Here is a 22,291-nt window from a genome sequence, read left to right on the forward strand (position 1 = left end):
AAGAGGATGTTATCTTGTAAAACGTAAAGTAATTTTTTGAGGAAATGCTAAATTTGTCTCTAAAAGATAGGAAGAATTATAATGAGTTCTTAAAGAAGAAAAATAATTACAAACCAAGTTTCAGAAATTGTTATTTTCTACTCTGAAACTTGTTATTACAAACTGCTTAAATTGTTAGTAGGACTTTTTAATAATTATTTTTTTTCTTCAGGATCTCATTGTATTCTCTCTAAAAGATAAGTAGATAGACCAAGTAAAAGTCATGGTATAACTCATAAGTAATGTCAATCTAAATTTTTTTTTTTGGGCTATCAGCACCAGAAAATATTATTTTTGTGATTTGTAGGAAGAAAAATGGCTTGAAATATATATGCGAAAGCAAGATGAAATGGATGGAAATAATATATTTCTTACAATGAATTCTTAATAATTCATGTAAGAAATAAATATTATAGATATGGTTTTATAAATTTGGATATATAATTCTTCAAATGATTGTTTTGCAAGATGAATTAAATGGATTCATATTCTGAATAGTATATGATAAATTAAATACTTAGTTATTATGGCAACAAATAATAATGCCTTTCAACATTTCGGACATGTTTGGTCGTCACGTGCGTGTACTCAAGTAGAGTTAATTATTTGGGCTACCCGCACAAGTCTGAAGAATTTTAGGACTAAGTTGGTGAAAAAAGAGAAAAATTTTAGGACTAAGCTTAAGGAGGAATTGCTAGGAAATTTCAAGAAAAAAATATAATTATTAAAAAGTTCCAAATCCCAATGACAATAAAATAACCTATAATGACAAGTTTCAGATAATAAATGACAATTTCTTACTTATTATTAAGACTTGTTGGTATTTTTTTTTTTTTTTAGATCCCATTGTAATTCTCTCAAAAATTAACATATAGCCAGGCTTTTCATGTTAGCAAAAATAAGTGCCAAAAACAAAAAGGTTGAGCCCGTTTAGCTTTGGATTGGCCCGAATACCTGTACTTATTGATTTTGCATGTTAACTAATTATTATTTAACTTACCATGAATAAAAAATAATTATCATATATATATATATAGGAGAATCAGTTTTCATTGTTTTGATTTAAGAATAATTTGATATCCAATATTATTTAATCCAAATTTTAAGAATAGTATTTTCCCAAATCTTATATGCATTATAGCTTATATATAACCATCATGTAAATTTTCATTTTGGAGGGTAAATAATCTATATATTTATATATATAATATGTGCTTTGTATCATTGAGTGAGATGATCGGATGATTCAAAATTATAAAGATTTATTTTCAATCTAAACTTGTATATAAATTTTTTTAGCCCACTCTTTATTGCACACATACTGGCCCTTTCGCTTTGTCATTGTAAGAAATATTTATGAATTCCGCTAATCTCTTAAAAAATATGACCTAAAATATATAAAAATATGCACTATTAATAGGTCATGAACTATTAAGCGTTTTTCAGAGAAGGGTTTTTTTTTTGGGGGGGGGGGAGTTACCTGATGCTATGATGAAGAAGACCATTAAGCAAACCAAATTTTATGAAACTTTAGCCATTTCTTTGATTTTTTTTTTTTTTGCTATCAGCACCAGAAAATATTGTTTATGTTATATGCAGGAAGTAAATTAAATGGATTGATTTCCAAAATAAATTAAATGGATTCATATTTTGATGAATAGTATCTGATAAATTTAATTAAATACCTAGTTACTGCGGTAATGGATACTAAGATCTAAAAACTTGTAAGATATGCTTGGTTGTCGCGTGCGTGTCCTCATAATTAGAGTCGGTAATTTGGGTTAACAAGTGCTGAAAATTTTAGGACTAAGCTTAGAAAAGCTAAACTTATAATCATGCCTTTTTCTCTGTTTTTTTTTTTGTTGCTACAAATAATCATGGCTTTTCAGTTAGCCGGTTGAAAAAAAGCTGAAGCCCATTTTGGTTTGGATTAGCCCAAATACTCGTTCTTATTGATTTTACATTGTTAACTAACTATTAAACTTAATATGAATTAAAAATAATTATTATATATATAAATATAAAGGAGAATCAATTTTCATTGTTTTGTTTTATATGTCTACTAATTTCAATATTGTTGTAAAAAATTTTCTTATTTATCCATTTTTATGTCTTTGCTTGATTCAAAATTTTTCCTTCCTTTTTTTTTTCCCTCCATAATGTTCATGGAGAAGAAAACTCCTGTAATCAGGAGCTATGGAAAATAATTGTATTATGGTACGAATTTCATTAGTTAATAAACTGTATTATATATATTTATCTCATTTTTTAAACATATATTTAAGAAAGTGTGCATATGCGCATATATGTCTTGCGCGCGCACACATAATTTCTTTCAGATTTGAAAACCTCATCCCTCTATAGGGATAGTTTTGCATTTTCAGCCTTTGAAAAATTTTAATTGGAGAAAATACCTTTTCCTTTTGCCATCAGGAGAAAAAAAAAAGCTGGTTAATATAATGCAACACATCACAAATGTAATTAACTGTTGAATTTCAAAGTGGCATTTGTGCATCTTTTCAATATTTTGTAAATTTTTAATATGAATTTTTCAAACTGATACAAGACAACTTGAAATTGACAGCTGAATTTGAAGCACACTTGTGACTTGATTTTTGTTTTTGTTTTTGTTTTAGAAATAATGAACAAATCTTGAACTGGTTATTAATTCATCGAAGTATAATTGTGACAGTTTTTTATTTATTTATTTTATCGAGTGACATTGTGATATTATTTAGCATATTTTTATCAACTATTATATGCACGGAACATAACAAAATTACGCACCCTGAAAATTTAAATAGGGAAATTAAATTTTGAATTGCTTCTACATATATCCCCCTGTATGATTTTTTGAAGTCTTTTAAATAGTGATTGTTTTTCAAGATTTTGAGAGTAATTTTACAAATTTGGGGCCCTATTTATATATGATTAATTTAATTATGTGATCCTTTTTTCGTAGGGTCGCTTAAACCCCATCCATTACCTATTTGATGACACAAAATGGTATAGATTTTGAGATACTCATCCACTTTAAAAATTACAATCGGCTTTAACTTAATTTATACTTAAAAATAATTTAGTAATTAAAAAATAGTTTTTATATCAATGGCCTTGAAATCTAATGATATAAAAAATCCACGATAAGCTGGAGGTTGTAAAAATATTAATACAAAATGTTAGTCTGACTACAAGATTTTGCTTCTGTTATTAAAGAAACAGAAGTAATAAGAATCTATGACTTTTGTTGCGTTAAGAACTGAAGCCGTAAATAAGATTATCATTCTATCACCACTGTTATATATAACAACAGGTGACATACATAAATATATCAACTATATATACGCATGTAAATTAACTCTTAAAAATTTTAAATAAGATGTAAATAAATTGCCACTTAAACTAATAAAATTTTTTAAAACATGTTAATTTTGAAATAGAACAATAAATTACGCGCATTAAAAAATTAAACACTAATGGTGACTGGTTTGTTTTGGACCAGACGGCATAGGTGAATGAAAATTATTTTAAAAAAAATTGTTATCAAACCTATTTGCATTGTAACAGGTGTCATAATTTTTCCGAAAAAGAAAAAAGGGTTTTTTTGGGGCCTGAGAATAAGAAAAAGTGTAAACAACTGAAAGTTTAAAAAAAAACCAAAGATGGCTTCTGTCTTTTTTGGGCCTGACACCATAAGTTCTTTTAAATTTCTATATGTTTTGCGGCTGATCCTTTCAATCGGCAGACGCTATAAAGTGCTTTTTAATGAAAACATTTGTTGCTCTTTCCCTCCACAATGCTTCATTTAGTATTTCAGGTAGCGCCTTAATTTTGGACTTCATTTTCCTCCATAATTTATAACCTTAGGCCGCTAATACTTTCATCTTTAATTCAAAATAAAAAGTTATAAAAGCAATTCAAATATATAATGGATAAATGTGCATTGTAATATCATTTTCGATGTGTATCCAGTACCCCAATCTTTTATATGGTGATAGTTTTGTATTTTCACATATTATTATCGACATAAGTGCCATCAGTCTAGACAATCAAAATATTTTCTTAAGAATAATTTGATATCCAATATCACTGACTAATTCAAATTTTAAGAATAATATTTTCACATATCTTATATGCTTTATCTTCCAAGTTAAGCTTATAATTAACCATCATGTCATGTAAATATTTCATTTTGGACTAACAGAAGAAAGTGTGTAAAGAGCCATATTCAAACATGAGATAAAAATAACCTGCATAATTTGTTCCCAGTGAGATATAAATATTCTTATTCATATTTATTTCAGATTCAGAACCCAAAAGTAGTACAAATATGGATCAAGCAAGAGAGAAGTAATTATTTAAATTAATTAAAGTGACGTGGAGAAGAAGAAGAAGAAGAAGCAGGAGGTTCCTGACAGCAAACACAACACTTTCTGAAACCACATGATGCGTTGCAGTGTCCATGGTTCCTGTAGTTACTGGCATATTCTCCAACCTGTCCTCTTATTTTTTGGCACAAATCCTACGGACCTACACACGCACATACAATAAAGTGTGTTAATATAAATAGTTTTCAATTTCTGGTCTTAATTTAGTTTTGATTAATTTTATTGGTGAGAAGGACCATAAATTTGTATACACAAAAAGTATCAGTATACAATGTTGATACTATTATGACAATTAGGTCCTTCGCATCAATAAAAACTTTTTATAGGAGATTTTTTCCTAAATTTCTCTTTTAAAATTAATCATATTATTCTTGAGCTATGTATATTTTCAAGGCCCCTTGCAATGCTTTAAGCAATCGTTTGGGGCATTCCAATTCTTAATCATTAATTAACCTTTTATGTACATAGCAATTATAGTTGGAAAGAATTCATGATATTTTCGGTCTCTTCTAAATCAAGCACATACAGGGCAGAATGAGACATACAACATGAATATGAATGTATATGGTGTGTGTGTGCGCATATTGACATGCCATAGAGGAACGTATTTGTATGTAACTTAAGCTCCACATTTGTTATGAATAAGTATAGAGGAAGTACCTTTTAGAGAGTCTTTTGTTGTCAAAAAATGATTATATCAGGGATATGAGCAATTTTAGGCCAATCTGGTCCTTTCTCCTTTTCACACCTCTCCTTCAACAACAGGGAATCAAGAATTCGTAAGTGAGAAAGGGATGCAGGTAAACCATGTTGTGGCATGCCTTCAAAACTCATGCGAGAGCAACTGTAAAATGATAAGGAAGTGAGAGAATGGAGGTGCACAAGACCCCTATGGTTTATTCTTCTCAAATTGGTACAATAATCGAATGACAGAGATTGGAGATTGGGCGGCAACAATCTCTCTTCTTCAGGGAACCACTCCATGACGTCATCACTAATAGTAAGTTGTTTCAAAGACAACAACTCATGCAAACCCCAATCCCTACCACACGCAATGAGCTTGGAACACCCTTCGATTGTAAGACATTGTAGGCTGGAAAGCATACCTCCTTGGGGAAGAGATTCCATTGCTGGACAATCACATAAAGATAGGTCATGGAGAGGTGGAAGCACATCTGAGATGCTCCATGTGGGTATGTCTTTCACTGATATCTTCCTACAATTACTTAAAGATAGCATTTCCATGGAAGAGGACTTGGGAAGAGTGGCCTCCAAATTCCCACATCCCGAAATGTCTAGTTTTTTCAAACAAGGAAGATGTTGAGGCAGAGACTTTGTCAGTCTAGGACAATCATATATATAAAGTTCTTCAAGGCATGGGAAACCTTCACCTTCATAACATACATCCCATTCTTCCCATTCTCTCATATCCAAAAACATTAAATATAAGAGGGAAGGAAATGGTTGAGCAATTAAGGAGCCATTCCCATAGAACTCTTCACTTATCACCTTTATTCCAACAAATCCTTGAATCTCAAGTTTATGGAGGGAAGGTAGTTGCCCAAAGGGTGGCAAGCTCACACAGTAGAAGCAACTCGATAGAGATAAAGACACTAAATTGGGTAGAAAATGTGCAACACCAAGAAGCCACTTTGGAAATTTGGTACCTCTGTATCCCTCAACGGTGAGCTTTTTCACACTCTGACTTGGCTCAACTGCTGCCAATATGTGCTCCTGGCGTTGTGCCTCTTCAAGACTATAACTAACTCCCCGATACCACAACGTCAATTTATCCAATTTCTTTTCTTTCATATTGGCCTCCCTCATATCTGTAGGATCACTTATGTGCTCCATATTTGAGATGGTTAGCGAGCCTCTTAAGTGGTTAAAGGCTCCTAATTCTTTTATATTTGATCCTCCTTTCTTTACCACAACAAATCGATTCATTGTTTTGAGCTGATTTAACTTTCCCATACATCTTGGCATCTTTTGTATGGCACAGTCTTCTAAGTCAAGATGAAGCAAGTTGATGAGTTTGTACAAATTTGATGGCAACTCAGTCAAGCAATCACAACCTCTTAATTTCAACGTTTGTAAATTAATTAACAAGCACATTGAATTTGGCAACTTCTTAACTGAAGTGTAGGAAAGATCCAAATAATACAGGTGCTTTAAATTGCTAATGCCATCTGTCAACTTTATCAGATTTTGAGATCGATTCAAAGATAATTGTCGTATGTACTTGAGACGACAAAGCTTGGACATTATATCATCGCCAATGTCAAGACTGTCAAATAGGATAAAACTACGTAATTGGTGGCATTTTAAAACTTTCTCAAAAACGTCAACATTATCACTTTTGCATCTTATATATGAAAAGTAGCAAGTCTTCGTTGACATATCTTGTGTCTGAGCAGCATCGAGCAACACAAAAAACTCTCCTGCCACAGATTTTGCCAAATCATTAAGAAGATCATGCATGATGAAATAATCGCCCCCTCTTTTTGATGGCTCAAAAAAAGACCTAGACTCTAGATCTTTGAAAATTTCATCACCCGTTTCTTCAAGGCTCGTACTTCTTTGAGTTGGATATACTAAACCATCTGCCATCCACAATTGGATTAGGACATTCTTATCTATGTCATAATCTTTGGGAAAGATTGAGCAATATGCAAAACAACGCTTCAAATTTGAGGGTAGATAATGGTAACTCAATCTTAAGGATGGAACAATATTGCAGTCATTTTCTGATAATTCCCAAATCTCACTTTTCAAAATCTTATTCCAGTGCTGAAAAGAGAGTTTTATATGCAACAAACTTCCCAGTGTTTTTATTGCTAAAGGCAATCCTCCAGATTTCTTTATGATTTCTTTACCAATCCGTACAAGATCTGGACCAACAGCATCGGGTTGGTTGTTAAATGCATGTTTCACAAATAAATTCCAACAATCTCCATCTTGTAATGGCTTCAAAGGATATGTAAAGGCACAACACATAACTTCTGCTACCATTTTATTACGGGTTGTGATAAGAATCTTACTCTGTGGTGCCACTTGTCTCAAAGGAGCTGTGAAAACCTCCCAGATTTGACAATTCTCATTCCAGACATCATCAAGAACGAGAAAGAATCTCTTGCCCATCAATGTCTCTTTCAGTTTATACTGATTTGAGTGAAAATCTTTTTCAGTTGGACAACTAAGTGACTGAAGAATTGCTTTTGTGACACAATCAACATCAAACTCTTCAGAAACACACACCCAAGCTTTATGTTGAAAATGATCCTTCATCCTTGGATCTTCATAAACAAGTCGTGCAAGGGTTGTCTTACCCATCCCGCCCATACCAGTGACGGCAATCACATCCATAGGCAATTGATTCCTGCATCCTATGTTCTGTGACAATAAAATCTCTACAATCCTCTCTTTATCAGCATCTCTACCATATATGTCGGATTCATCTATCAAATGTGTTGAAGGCAATCTTTTCCATACTTTCCTGCTCATCACTCCCGACTGATTACCAACAGATGGCCCTTCTCTTAATCCCAATATCTTATTTTGCTTCATAAGATTCTCTAGGTTGCTGAGCACTTCTTTGATCCTCGACTCTATCTTTTTGTCAAACTGATTTTGACTAACAAGAGGAGTAAAGAAGCCTCGTACCTTGCGGATAACAGTAGTACTTTGCGATTCAGCATCCAGCTTCTGTCGTGATGCCTCAGTAGCAATGTCGTCCAGCAAGTCTTGAGCCTTAAAGACTTCATCTTTGAGCTCGTCAAGCCACTTCTTCACATGATGGTCTCTGTATTGCCTTTCCTCTGCATCTTCAACAATTTTGCCCACAGAATTAAGGGTGATATCCAACTCTTTGAGCAAGTTATCATTGAGCTTTCTGCGACGAAAGTATTCAACAAAGTCATGAGAAGCCAATCTCTGAAATGCCACCTGAAGGAAAGACGAGAGAAATGCTCCAGCCACCAACTCTGCCATGTTAAATCTAATAGAAAGTATTTAGCAGCAAGAAAGGAAGAAAGCTGGACAAAGAGGAACGAGAAAGCAAGAGTTGTTAATGCTTCACTAGTGTGCGAGGTATAGATAGGCGAAAGTCTTTCTTTGATTGTTGAGAACTTTGGATGGTTCTGAGAAACTACTCTGAAATTGTAAAATACAAGGCTTGAATTTGAGGGATGCATGTGAACTTGCTTGTCCAGGGAGACTTTTGAAAATTCAACTTTGCCATTTGCCAGTCTTCCAACAGTCATTCTTGTTTTTGTCCTTACCCACGTCTAATGATTCTCCTTTTCTTTCTTGTCCTTTGAAAAACGATACCAACCACAAGCGAGGATAGGGAATTTTGATTCTTATTTTATCCCAAGCGATTGCAATAATTAATGGGGGGAAAGCCTTTAGCCACTTCATTGCAGTTTGCAAAATATCCAAGACGATAGTAAAAAATAATATATTACATGAAAAGCATTCAGAAAAATAATAACATCAAACAATTAGTTTTTAATTGATCGTTTTGCAATTTTCCCCTCTTAGCACAGCTTGTTTTTAATCCTACTTATTCATCATCATACTAGAACTATGATGATGGCAAATACTAAATATTATGTCAACATAAATTTTAAATTATTCTAACACTTTTCTTCTGGGGAAAAAAATCATATATTTTCCTATCAATTCTGCCATGTTGAAGCTAACAGAAAGTATTCAGATCCTATCCTCCACGCTCCTTTTCTCTTTATCACTGTTTGGACCAAAATTCCAATAGTTTATATTTAATATTTTATAAAAATAAATATTACAATAATTTTATTTAAGAAGTACATAAAAAAATTTAAACTATTAAAATCCAATCCAAATAGTTCAATTGTGGCGAAAAATAAGGGGAAAAATCTACTTTATGATAACATATAATTATGAATTGTTCAGATCAAATTTTAACAATTCAAATTTATTTATCTATTTTTATCTGTAATTCTAATGATATTTTTTTATTATAAAATGTTAAATGTGAATCATTGACGTTTTGATCCAACGACAGTGAAAAGAAAAAGAGAGAGAGGAGGGGCGGAAGTGAGAAATGATCGAGGAGAGGATCGTAGCCTGGGACCCAAAAATAGATGAGAATCTTGGTTGTTGGGAACTTTTGATGCTTTTAGGAAATTATCCTGGAATTATAAAAGACCACCTCCGGTTCTTGATAGAACTACCGTTCTTGATATAAGATAATTAATTAATTTGAGAAGATTAAAAAAATTAGTTAAATGAATTATTTTTAGTGAATAGATAATTTTTTTAAATGACTATTATTAATTATGTGTGTTTGAATTATCAATTGACAATAACTTTTTAACATATGTAACTATTATGAGAATTATTTGAGGCTAAAATTGATAAATATAAAAGATAAAATAGATTAGGATTTTATATTTAAGATCAAATTAAAAATCAAATTAAACGAGTTCTTATATTAAAATGTACAGGTAATAGACTTGAATTCGAGTGATGCAGTCTTCCAACTACTATTCTTGCTTTTGTACGCTATCGATCTCTAATTCTCCTTTTCTCATTTGCACGTTGAGAAACGATACGAATTGCGCAGGCGATGGTGCAGAATTTTTCAATTTTTTATGATCCTTTTGCATTTTTAAATTGTCTCCTTAAAAATTAAAAAGATTTCAGTTTCATTAAGGACTCTTCGAATTGCAATTTTTCTGCTGACTTGTGTTTAAAAAAGTGTGCACGCGCACGCATGTGCCTGTGACCCTGTGCGTATGTGATGATTCTTTTAGGTTGGTAAGCTTTTTCATGTTTAAGGTCTTGTGTTTACGCATTATTAATCTTGACAATCAAAAATAGTTTTTAGAACAATTTAATATCCAATCTCATGCCAAACCCAAGTTCTAAGTATAGCTGAGGCTGAAAAAATGACGGCTTTGAGGTTGTGAAATTCCAAAATATACAGGACTTATTTAGAATAACTTATAAGTATTTTTTTCAATTATAATTCATGAAACGCGGATAAGTATGTGAGATGAGTTTTGTTTTGACTTGTATCAAGCTGTGTTTATAAGTTATTTCTATCATGATTGCAAACGGGGCCATAATTGAGGGGTGCTTTTCCGACATATACTTTTTTTCCCCCTAAAAATTCAAACGTAATATGTGTTTTATTGAGTCTCCCCCACTTAATCCAACTATCATTGATTTGGAATATTTCTCCGTGTGGGTGTGTGTATAAAAGATATGTCAAGCTTCCTTTACTAGACAAAGATAGAACAAGAAATTGAGGTGTTAATGCTTCACTGGAGGGGTGAGGCATAGATAGAGGAAAGTGCTCTGTTCAGGTGTTTCCGAGAAATTACTGCACAATTGAAATGCAGGCTTGTTTGAGATCACGTTCAAAAACACTTATAAACATTTTTTTTTACAGAAGTCAAAATAAAATTCTTATATTCTCATAAATCACAATTGAAAATTGATTCAGGAGGTGTTTGGTCAATTTGGGTACCATGAAAAATACTTTTTAAAAATATTTTTTTTATAAATCAAGATAAACTTCTTTATGTATGTACTCCGTATACTATAAAATCAGTTCTAAAATCATCATTTTAATTTCATCTACACACCCCGTACAAGCGATTTCGCATTGATTTGCTCCCCCTTTTTTCACTTTCGGTGCGGCAACACTACTCAAGAAGCAAAAGTAATGACAAGAGCCTTCTACCAAAAAAAAAAAAAAGTAATGACAAGAGCCAACGGCTATATCTTTTTAATTTCTGTTTTATTCTTTTTTTCATATTTTATTCCAAAATTTATGCCAATCTTCCAACAGCCATTCTTGTTTTTGTCCTTTACCTGCCTCTAATAATTCTCCTTTTTCTCGTTTGTCCTTTGAAAAACAGTACCAACCACAAGCGAGGATAGAGAATTTTGATTCTTATTTTATCCCAAGCGATTGCAATATTAATTAATGGGGGAAAAGCCTTTAGCAACTTCATTGCAATTTGTAAAATACGCCAGATGATAGTTACAAAAAATAAGATATTACATGAAAAGCATCCAGAAAAACAATAACATCAAACAACTAGTTTTTATTTATTGTTTTGAACTTTTCCCCTCTCAGTACATGTTGTTATTTATAATTCAAGACAGTGAAATAAACCATAAGAATATAAATAATAACTTGTGTTTTTGGGCTAACGTTCATAACCTATACTTTTCCAGAAGAATTTCCAACTACTGTTGGAAGAATTTCCTATGCCTGGACAAGGATGTTAAAGCTAACAGAAAATATTCACCAGCTGAGAGCTGTTAATGCTTCACTACTGAATGCATATTTGGATTGCTGTTTGGAATGAAAAAAGTCTATAATAAAACGTGAAATTGCAGTTTGTGACTTATTTAGGACTAAATAGTTACTTGGATGGGGCTAAAAGCCCAATCAATTTCTGACATTCAATCTCAATTGGACTTAACGGAGAAAAATATGACTTTTTTATTTCAAACTGTAGTTTCACACTTTCCCATAGATTTTTATAATTGAACTCACTTTTCTATTTAATTATCTAAACAACTTTTAACTTTTTTAACCGACTTTTTATAAGCACTTATCTAAATATAAATTACATTACATTAATTTATTTTTACTCTAATTTTAGTTATAAAAATCAGTTAGATTAGAAGTCAGTTTTGTCCAATATCAATTCAAATACATCCTGAATGGTGGTAACGTATGGATAGGCGAAAGTCTTCCTGTGGCCGTTTGGGTACTTTCGGCAAATTACTGGGTAATTGGAATCCGACATAACGATTGACTTGCTTTTCCATTTTTTGCTTTCGGTGCGGCAACACTTTTCCAAAAGCTAAAGGAAGCACAAGCCAACGGCTCTTTCTTTTTAATTCCTGCTTTATTCTTTTTTCATATTTGATTCCAAAGTTTATGCTCACGCTAACGCACCGTCTCGCTCATAAAATGTCATTTTAATAATGTTTTTCATCATTTATTGCTCTTGTATATGCTAAAAATATAATAAATAACTTATTTTATTGTGCAATTTATTATTTTTTACGTATTAAAAATATAGGCAACATAATCATCAAAATATAAAAATGCAAGCAACAACTTATTTTGTTTGGAATTTATTATTATATATAAATTAAAATTCAAAAATTAAAAGGAGTTTTATCGAATTATTGCACATTTACGTTTTTTTTTAACAATTTATGTAAATTGCAACTAATATTAGGATTATTATAACACGCAGGGCCTTTTGCTTTAAGTAATTAATTAGGAAAAGGGGATGGCAAATCATGCTTAACAGCTAATATTAGGATTATCATAACAGGTGGGGCTCTTTACTTTAGTATTTAGGGATAGGAAATGCAAATTATTCTCATTAATAACGTGGTGCCGGGGTGAGGGCTGCACCGTTTGGCCAATTGTTTGGTGCCGAGATCCAGGATACTACCCTATTTATATCCTACCTTCGGTCAATGATGTAAATTCAATTGACTAATTTTAAAAAATTAAAGAAGTTACTCTATTTATATTTATTATTTTTAAAAAATAATTTATCTCACTTATAAATTGATATATAATTTAATGATATACGTAAGCATTTTAGAGAGATTATGTAACATATGCAATAACTAAGTAATTTAATAAATTTTTTAATTTCTCTAAATTAGTTAACTAGGTCATATATTAAAGATCAAATGTAGTAATAATTAATATTTTTTTTTAAGAAAAATGATGCTTTTAAATAATTAAGAGAAAGAATAATACATAAGTAATGGTATTTTAGTGGAAAAATAATGAATCCAACATAATTAAATGATAGCGTCGGACTTTGACCCAACGTGAAACTTTACTGATAACATGAAACGGTGTGGGTTGTGAGATGCTCACTCACTTTAAAAATTACAAAGCTAGGCACTTTTAATTAATTTATGCTTAAAAATAATTAGTAATTAAAAGATAGTTTTCATGCTAGCGAACTAGTAGCTTAATAGCGTAAAAACTCCATTATAACTCGAAGGTTGTAAGACTGATCTCATTTATAACTTTAAACTGTTAGTACTTACTTCTTTAATTCAAAACAAAAAGTATGAAAGCAATTCAAATGTATAATGCATGGCTCATCAATATATTATTCCAAAATAAGAATAAAACTATTCTTATTGATTATTTGAGATCCAAAGCATAAATAATAGTGGTACAATTAGGGGTGGAAACAGGTCAGGCCAGGCCAGACTTCACCCTTAACAGGCCTGGCCTGTGGTGAGGCCTGTTGGCCTGAGCCTGGCCTGCAGCCTGTGAAAGGCCTTTTAATAGGCCTGGCCTGGCCTGTGGCCTGTTAAGAAGCCTATTTTTTTAATAAATTTTAAACACACATAAATCAATTTAAAATTATAATAATTCAACCCAATTTATCTAAAATACAAACAAAAAAAATGAAATTATCAAATTAACATAATTTGTAAAACATGTCTCCTTAGGCCAAAAAAAAAATCTAATATGAAAAATTATTAGAAAACATAATTTCACTCTAGTATAAAAATATCACTTCATCCCATCTCTAGTATAAAAATTAGTTGATGACTAGATCTAGTTTAAAATATGAAACATCCTTAATCCCTTTTATCTTTTAAATTTATCATTTGTTCAAACTAATTTACTAACAAAATGATATTTGATCCTATTGTTACACATGGTTGTTTTAAAAAGAAAATATTACATTTATTATTTATTTATTTATTTAAATTAATTAAGCAACTATTATAATAAGAATTAGATTGAGCACACATATATATGGTTTAAAACATAATAGGTCAATTCTATATATATATATATATATATATATTCTATATACGATTAATATGAAAAGCATGAATCAAATAAATGAATGATGCTTTTATTTTTTTTTATTGCACTTATATTTTCTTTCTCTGTTTAAATATGTGTCATTATACATACATGAATTATTTTTATTATAGAGAATGGAAATGAAATGAAGCATGCAATAGGTTCTGGATAACACGTTTATGTGGGTGGAGTTTTCTCAATTAACCAATTGGAATAACAGATTCCCTCCTGTCAATTTATAATTTTAATCTAAAAAAAAAGAAGATAACAGGCCCAGGCCGCCTGACAGGCCTAACAGGCTTACTATCAGGCCTGAGCCTGGCCTGATAAAGTAAACAGGCCTTTTTACAGGCCTGAGCCTGTTCTAATATCTAAATAGGCCAGGCCAGGCTAGGCCATTTACAGGCCAGGCTACAGGTCCCTGACAGGCCGCCTGGCCTATTTCCACCCCTAGGTACAATTATTATCATTATTGAAGCAATGAGGTGAAGATGATCAAATTACATGAGTAGGTCCTACATAGCAAACACAGGAACCAGCCCTGCAATGGCTGACTGGACCAGCTGCATCACATTTTTTGGGATCGTAGAACGATATGCAGTTTTTATTCTTAGCACATGCTTGCCCTTGTGCTCTTATTTTTGGCCCCTTTGCTACATATGAGAAATAAAAATAGATAAGTCCTAATTATTAATTTTTTTTATTTTTTATGAATAATTTCTTTGGAGGGTCAATAATCTATGTATTTTTATACATATATATAATGCAAAATTTTTTGAACTAATTACATGATTCACCAGCTTTAAACAATGCAACTCATTTATTAATACTATGATTCAATGCTTTCCCTCCATTTTTCATTTATCAGAAAGAAGTTATACACTCATTATACTCATTAAGGGGTCGGACCTACAATCTCACACTTAAAAAGGACTTAAAAGAAGTGCTTAATTAGTATTGGACAATTTAAAATTATAAAAATTCATTTTCAGTCTAAACGGCATTTTAGTGGAAAAATTATGAATCCAACATAATTAAATGACAGCGTCGGATTTTGACCCAACCTGAAATTTTCTTAAAACAATATTTTAGAAATATAAAAAGAATTATTCATGAACAAAAAATTGTAGCTAACATCTTTTAAAATACATTCTTCATAAAATTAACTAGATTTCATGCCACATGCGATGCCCAAAAACATTAATTCTTTATTCGATTTTGGGGAATGAAGGGGAAGGAAAATTTTTTTTTAATAAATCTGATTTAAAAAATTAGATAATTGAGATTATAAAACTTAAAAGGAAAAAAGAAAATGTAAGATGAAAGAACATTATAATTATAATCTAAGTTATAATTGACATGTTTGTTAAACAGTAAATGTTAGTTAATTTAATAGTTATGGTATTTTTGCACCAATTTAAAAACATTCTAAGTACTTTTGCATTTAAAAAAAATTCATGGTATCAAAATATTTTATGGGTATATTTACAGTTTAACCCTTTGAAAAGTTTTAATTGGAGAAAAACATTTTTTTTGCCGTCAGGAGGAAAAAGAACTCGTTAATATAATGAACCACGTCATAAATGTAATGAACTATTGAATTTTTTTAGTCTTAAGTATTGAATTTAAAAGTGGCATTTGTGCATCTTCTTTATATTTTGTAAATTTTTAATATAAATTTGTCAAGCCGACACAAGACAACTTGAAATTGACAGCTAAATTTGGAAAAAAAACTTGTGACTTGATTTTGATTTTGATTTTTTGAAAAAAATAATGAACAAATTTTGAGCTGGTCATTCATTGAAGTATCTGTGATGGGGTTTTTTTTTCCCCGATCGAGTGACGTTGTGATGTTATTTAATACTCATCTAGTTATAAGGTATAATTGGATTGATTTTAGTTCTAAATATAATACTCCTCCGGTCTTTATTATAATACCCAATTTGACTTTTTATTTGGTCCTAATTAGAAGACCCAATTCATTTTATCTCTTATATTTATGCATTTTTTTCCAAGATAATCCTTCTAATAATGATAGTTTTAGCCAATATACTTAATTAGCAAGGATATTTTAGGAATGACAACACTTATTTATTATAAATAACCAACTTAACTTACTTCCTTAATCTCCTCAAATAAGTCAATTGGGTCTTATAATTAGGACCGGAGGAGTATCTGTTTTTCATATTTATGAATTCTTTCTAAATTACTCTTATAGATATTCCCTTACCTATAATTAAGTAAAAAGGAAGAAAGGATATTAAGGAAGATGATTATAACGTTTTAAGAAAAGTATGTCATATTTCTTATAATTAACTAACTTACTTAATTTTTAATCTAATTTAATTAGTTAAATAGGTCTTATATTAAGAATAGGAGGAGTATATTATCATCAAACTATTACATCGATCATACCAAAATTAAGTCCCATGAAAATTTAAAATAAAGACATTAAATTTTGGATTGGCACGTGTGAATTCCTTCTACATGTGTCCCTTGTATGATTTCTTTCAAGTCTTTTAAATAGTACTCCTCCGGTTCTTAATATAGGACACAATTCTTGAGTTGGTTTTGGTCCTAAATATAAGACCCATTTCTCATATTTATATTTTTTCTCTAAATTACCCCTATAGGTACTCTCTCAACCATAATCAAGTAGAAGAGAGAGGGGGTATTAAGAAAGATGATTATGGTGTTTTAGGAAATATGTGTCACTTTTCTTGTAATTAACTAACTTACCTAACTTTCTTAATCTAATCAAATTAGTTAAATGGGTCTTATATTAAGGACCGGAGGAGTAATATTTTTTTAAAGTTTTTGAGAGTAATTTTATAAATTTGGAGTCTTATTTATATATAATTGATTTAATTATATGATCCTTTTTTGGCAGGGTCGCTTAAATCCATCCATCGCCTCATTGACAACATGAAATGGTATCGATTGTGAGACACCCACTCACTTTAAAAATTACGAGCCACTTTTAATTAATTTATAATTAAAAAGTAATTAGTAATTTAAAAATAATTTTTATGCCAATAACCTTGGCAAAAAAACTCCACTATACACAGGAGGTTGTAGGCCCGATCGTCCCACTTGTAACCCTAGAAAGCAAATCAAATATATAATATATGGCTCAATTTAATATTCCAAATAAGAATATCACTATTCTTATTGATTATTTGGGATCCAAAACGCAGATCAAAGTAGTACAATTATTATTATTATTATTATTATTATTATTATTATTATTATTATTATTATTATGTACTTAAGCAATGAGGTGAAAATGATCAAATCAAATTAGGAGGTCCCTCACAGCAAACACAAAAACCAGGGTTGCAGCAGCTGACTAGACCGGGTGCTCTTATTTTTGGCACCATTCCTATTTCCTACATATGAGACATATAAATACGTAAGTCCTAATTATTAAATTTTTATTTTTTACGAATAATTTTTTTGGAGAGTCAATAATCCATATATTTATATATATAATACAAAAATTCGTAACTAATTAATTGCATGCTTCATGAGTTATAAACAGTGCAACTCATTTATTAATATTATGATTCAACGTTTTTCCCTATTTTTCATCCAAAAGAAAGAAAAGTAGAAAACAGGATAAAGATAGAACGAGAAACTGAGTAGTTGTTGATACTTTACTGGTGGGGTGAGGCATAGATAGACGCGAAAGTCCTCCTTTTGGTTATTTGGATGCTTCCCGGAAATTACCGCGTAATTGAAATCCGCCATAATGATTGACTTGCTTTTCCATTTTTTTGCTTTCGGAGCGGCAGCACTTTTAAAAAAGCAAAAAGATTTTAATAATATTTTTTTATAATTTATTGCTCTTGTGTGTACCAAAAAATATCATGAACAGCTTATTTTATCGTACAATTTATTACTTTGAACGTACTAAAAATATACGCAAATAATCATCAAATTATTTTGTTTGGAATTTATTATTATATATAAATTAAATTTTAAATTTTAAATTTTTTTATTGAATTATTGCACATTTACTTTTTTTTTTTCAATTTATGTAAATTACAACTAATATTAGGATTATTATAACAGGCAGGGACTTTTGCTTTAAGTGATTAATTAGGAAAAAGGGCTGGCAAATATGTTGGCCGCAACACTTGCAAAATAAGTAGTTAATCGGAGTCACGTTTTAAAGACGCTGTCCTTAAGAACTATTCTGCAACTGGTAGATGAGAGTGCGGCACTCCTCAAGATTAAACAGATCCTTCCTGTAAAACAGAATGAGCAGAACAACAGAAAATAGTAATAAACTTAGCAGGTAAGAGAACACACAGAGGGAGAAAAAAAGAGCTCGAAAACTTTAGAACTGTGTGTCTTTTGTACCTTAGCCAAAACTTTTTATATAGGTTCCAAAGGAAATGAATATTGGCACCATAAAAGCATAATATTCAATGGCTCGTTTGTTCCATTGAATTCAAATCAATTCCGATGAAATGTATAAATATGAATTGATGATTAGTCCAAACGGTGGAAGTACGATGGGTTGCCATAATACTTTAAGGGTGTATTTAAATCAGTGTTGGGTAAAACTGACTTCTAGTCTAACTAACTTTTGTAGCTGAAGTTAGAGTAAAAGTTAGTTAGTATAATGTGATTTATGTTTGGATATGTGCTTATAAAAAGTCAGTTGGGAAAGTTAAAAGTTGTTTGGATGATTAATAGAAAAGTGAATTCAGTTGTAAAATGACTGAAAAGGGCATGGATTTTATTGAATAGTAGTGTTGGATATTTTATTTTTTTAATGTGATAATAGTTAAAAAAATACCTAAAATTATTATGATAAAATAAAATAGTTTATTTGTGATATTATAAAATAAAAATATTTGCTATCAAGAAAAATTTGAAAACACATTATAGATAATTAATTAAATAAATATGCGGGACAAATTAAAAAATATAAATTAAGAAAATAATAAATAATATAAATGGGTTGCTTAGTGTTGGTAAGAAAAAAAATAAATGAGTTGTCCTACACAGGGTTCGCCAACAAAGGCTATGAAGGTTAAAAAAATTAGTGGGCCCCATTCACCGCACTGCAGCCAAAGGTAAAAGCAATAAAAAATTTCATTGGACAAAAGTCAGTTTGAAGTGGCAATGGCGATAGAACAAAACGCTATCCTAAACAATCTTTTTTCTTAAAAAAACTCTCCAACCCAGGTTTCACGCTTTCCAAGATGCATTTTGCAGGCTAAACAGTAATCCAAACAGAGCTGAAACATTTGTGATTTGATCGTTTAGATATTTGAAACCTTTCAGGACATTAAGCCTAAGAGAAACCGTTGATATTAAGACTAATGGGGTGTTTGGCTAACCCAGAGTACTTTTCAGAAGCACTTTCCCACAAATCGAGACAAATTCCTCTACCTATGGTTTCAGAAGTGCTTTTACAGTATACAAAGTAAATATATAGAGGAGTTTGTCTCGTGATTTTAGAAGTACTTTTACGATATACGAAGTAAATATATAAAGAAGTTTATCTCGATTTATAAAAATTTGTTTCTGAGAAGTACTTTTGGGTGCTTCCAAACACCCTTTTTGTTCTCACCCAAATATCCCTTAAAAAGAAACCATTGATCTTAAGGCTAAAAGAAACCGTTCGACTTTAATGCTTTGGGATGATTAAAATAATTGGATTAGAATTCAAAACCAACTTTAAAGTATTAAAACTATTGATGATGATTCAGTATTCAATTTTTCTTCACTAATATTGGCAATAATATTACTCCTCCAGTCCTTAATATAGGATCCAATTCTTGAGTTGATTTTGGTTATAAATATAAGACCCATTTCTCATATTTATCAATTTTCTCTAAAGTACCCCTATGGATACTTCCTCAACCACAATCAAGTAGAAGAGGGAGATGGGGTATTAAGAAAGATGATTATGGTGTTTTAGGAAAAATGTGTCATTTTTCTTATAATTAACTAACTAACCTAACTTCCTTAATCTAATCAAATTAGTTAAATGGGTCTTATATTAAGGACCGGAGGAGCATTTTAATATGCTGTTTCATTTTAAAATAATATTTGAATTTTCACAAATCCTCATTAAGAATGTGCTCACTCTAACTCCCACATTATCAAATAATGTGATGCCTTTTCTTTGACACACCTACACAAACATCACAATAAAATCATGCTTAACAGCTAACATTAGGGTTATCATAACAGATGGATCTTTAGTAATTCGTAAATTAGTAGTTAGTAGTTAGGAATAGGAAATGCAAATTATCCTTATTAATGTGGTGCCACGGGAGTGACACATCGTTTGGCCAATTGTTTGGTGCCGACATCCACATTAAGAATACAATGTTATTTATATACCATTCGTTACTACATATAAAACCTATTTTTATAGTATTACACCACAAAAATAAATCTTATATTTAGAACTGAGAGTACTATTTCCACTATTTAATATAAGACTCAATTGAATAATTTTAAAAAATTAAAAAAAAGTTACTCTATTTATATTTATCGTCTTTCTCTAAACTAATTTGTCTCACGTATAAATTGATATATAATCTAATAATCTAATAACACGTGTTATAATTAAATAATTTAGTAATTTTTTTAATCTTTTCAAATTAATTAACCATGTCTTATATTAAAAACCATATGCATCAAAGGGGCTCACCAATACCAGAATATGCCTCTAAGCTCAGAGAGCAGTTACATAGATATTTATAAATCACCCACCAATAAGATTTTCATATTGACAGTAAGATTCAAACTCACATCCTTGTGGATTATAAGCCGACTCCTTACTAATTGAATTGATTTTTGTTAATCTTAAGCTTTCAGTGGCTGCCTCTTTAGTTCACAACAAAAGCTATAAAAACAATTCAAATATATAATACATGGCTCAATATATTATTTCAAAAATAAGAATATAACTATTCTTGTGGATTATGTGAGATCCAAAACATAGATGAGAGTAGTGCAATTACTATCATTATTGAAGCAATGAGGTGAAGATGATCAAATTGAATTAGAAGGTCTCTCACAACAAATACAGAAGCCAGCCTTGCAGCGGCTGACTGGACCAGCTGCATCACATTTCTTGGAATCATACAACGATATGCAGTCTTCACTCTTCGGGCATGCCTGCCCTTGTGCTCTTATTTTTGGCACCTTTGCTACATATGGAAATAAAAATAGATAAGTCCTAATTATTAATTTTTTTATTTTTTATGAATAATTTCTTTGGAGGGTCAATAATCTATATATTTTTATACATATATATATAATACAAATTTTTTTAACTAATTACATGGTTGACCAGCTTTAAACAATGTAACTCATTTATTAATACTATGATTCGATGTTTTCCCTCCATTTTTCATTCAGAAAGAAGTTATACACCCATTATACTTATTAAGGGGTCGGACTTACAATCTCACACTTAAAAAGGACTTAAAAGAAGTGTTTATAGTGGTTAACAACAGGTTTTTCGAAAAATTCAACAAGTTTCGTTATAATTAAGGCTGGAGGTAGCATATGTGAACCCAAGATGAATTAGATGGAAATAATATATTTCATATAATGAATATTTAATTATTCATGTAAGAAATAAATATCAGAGATATGGTTTTACAAATTTAGAATATGTAATTCTTTAAAGGACTTATTTGCAAAATAAACTAAAAAGGTTCATATTTTGATGAATAGTATCTGATAAGCATAGTTTTGTCCACAAAAATAAAGATGACACACAATTTTGTCCTCAAGTCATGATCAAGCTTTCTGTCATGAAAATAATCGAGAAAATCAGAAAAAGGTAATCTCTCAAATGCCGCGTGAAGGAAAGATGAGAGGAACGCTCCTGCGACCTGTCCCGTCATGTTAAGGCCTAACAGAAAATATTCCGTAAGAAAGAAGAAAGGAAGAAATTGCACAAAGGTGGAACAAGAAATTGAGTAGTTGTTGATGCTTCTCCGTTTGGTTA

The 22,291-nt window shown here is 30.8% G+C and overlaps 3 protein-coding genes across 3 annotated transcripts in view; all 3 read right to left on the minus strand.

The window, feature by feature from the left end:
• Positions 1 to 5,285: 5,285 nt before the first annotated feature.
• On the minus strand, positions 5,286 to 6,287 carry LOC114739877 (putative disease resistance RPP13-like protein 1). Its single transcript, XM_028927978.1, has 2 exons — positions 5,606 to 6,287; positions 5,286 to 5,468 (listed from the first exon to the last, which is right to left on the minus strand). Coding segments are annotated over exons 1-2 (678 nt in total). The 5' UTR covers positions 6,282 to 6,287; the 3' UTR covers positions 5,286 to 5,466.
• A 271-nt stretch (positions 6,288 to 6,558) lies between these two features.
• On the minus strand, positions 6,559 to 7,798 carry LOC114739873 (putative disease resistance RPP13-like protein 1). The gene is made up of 2 exons (XM_028927974.1): positions 6,670 to 7,798; positions 6,559 to 6,562 (listed from the first exon to the last, which is right to left on the minus strand). The coding sequence occupies exons 1-2, from the start codon at positions 7,791 to 7,793 to the stop codon at positions 6,559 to 6,561; spliced, it is 1,128 nt and encodes a 375-aa protein (XP_028783807.1). The 5' UTR covers positions 7,794 to 7,798.
• Positions 7,799 to 21,324: 13,526 nt separating this feature from the next.
• Positions 21,325 to 22,291, minus strand: part of LOC114739874 (putative disease resistance RPP13-like protein 1) — a 57,495-nt gene continuing 56,528 nt past the window's right edge. The window contains exon 4 of the mRNA XM_028927976.1: positions 21,325 to 21,482. Within this exon, the coding sequence (XP_028783809.1) occupies positions 21,325 to 21,482 (158 nt within the window). The remainder of the gene's footprint in view (positions 21,483 to 22,291) is intronic.

The sequence above is a fragment of the Neltuma alba genome, unplaced genomic scaffold (assembly GCF_004799145.2).
Source record: "Neltuma alba isolate B1F8T4 unplaced genomic scaffold, ASM479914v2 tig00002945_pilon, whole genome shotgun sequence".
Lineage (NCBI taxonomy): Eukaryota > Viridiplantae > Streptophyta > Magnoliopsida > Fabales > Fabaceae > Neltuma > Neltuma alba.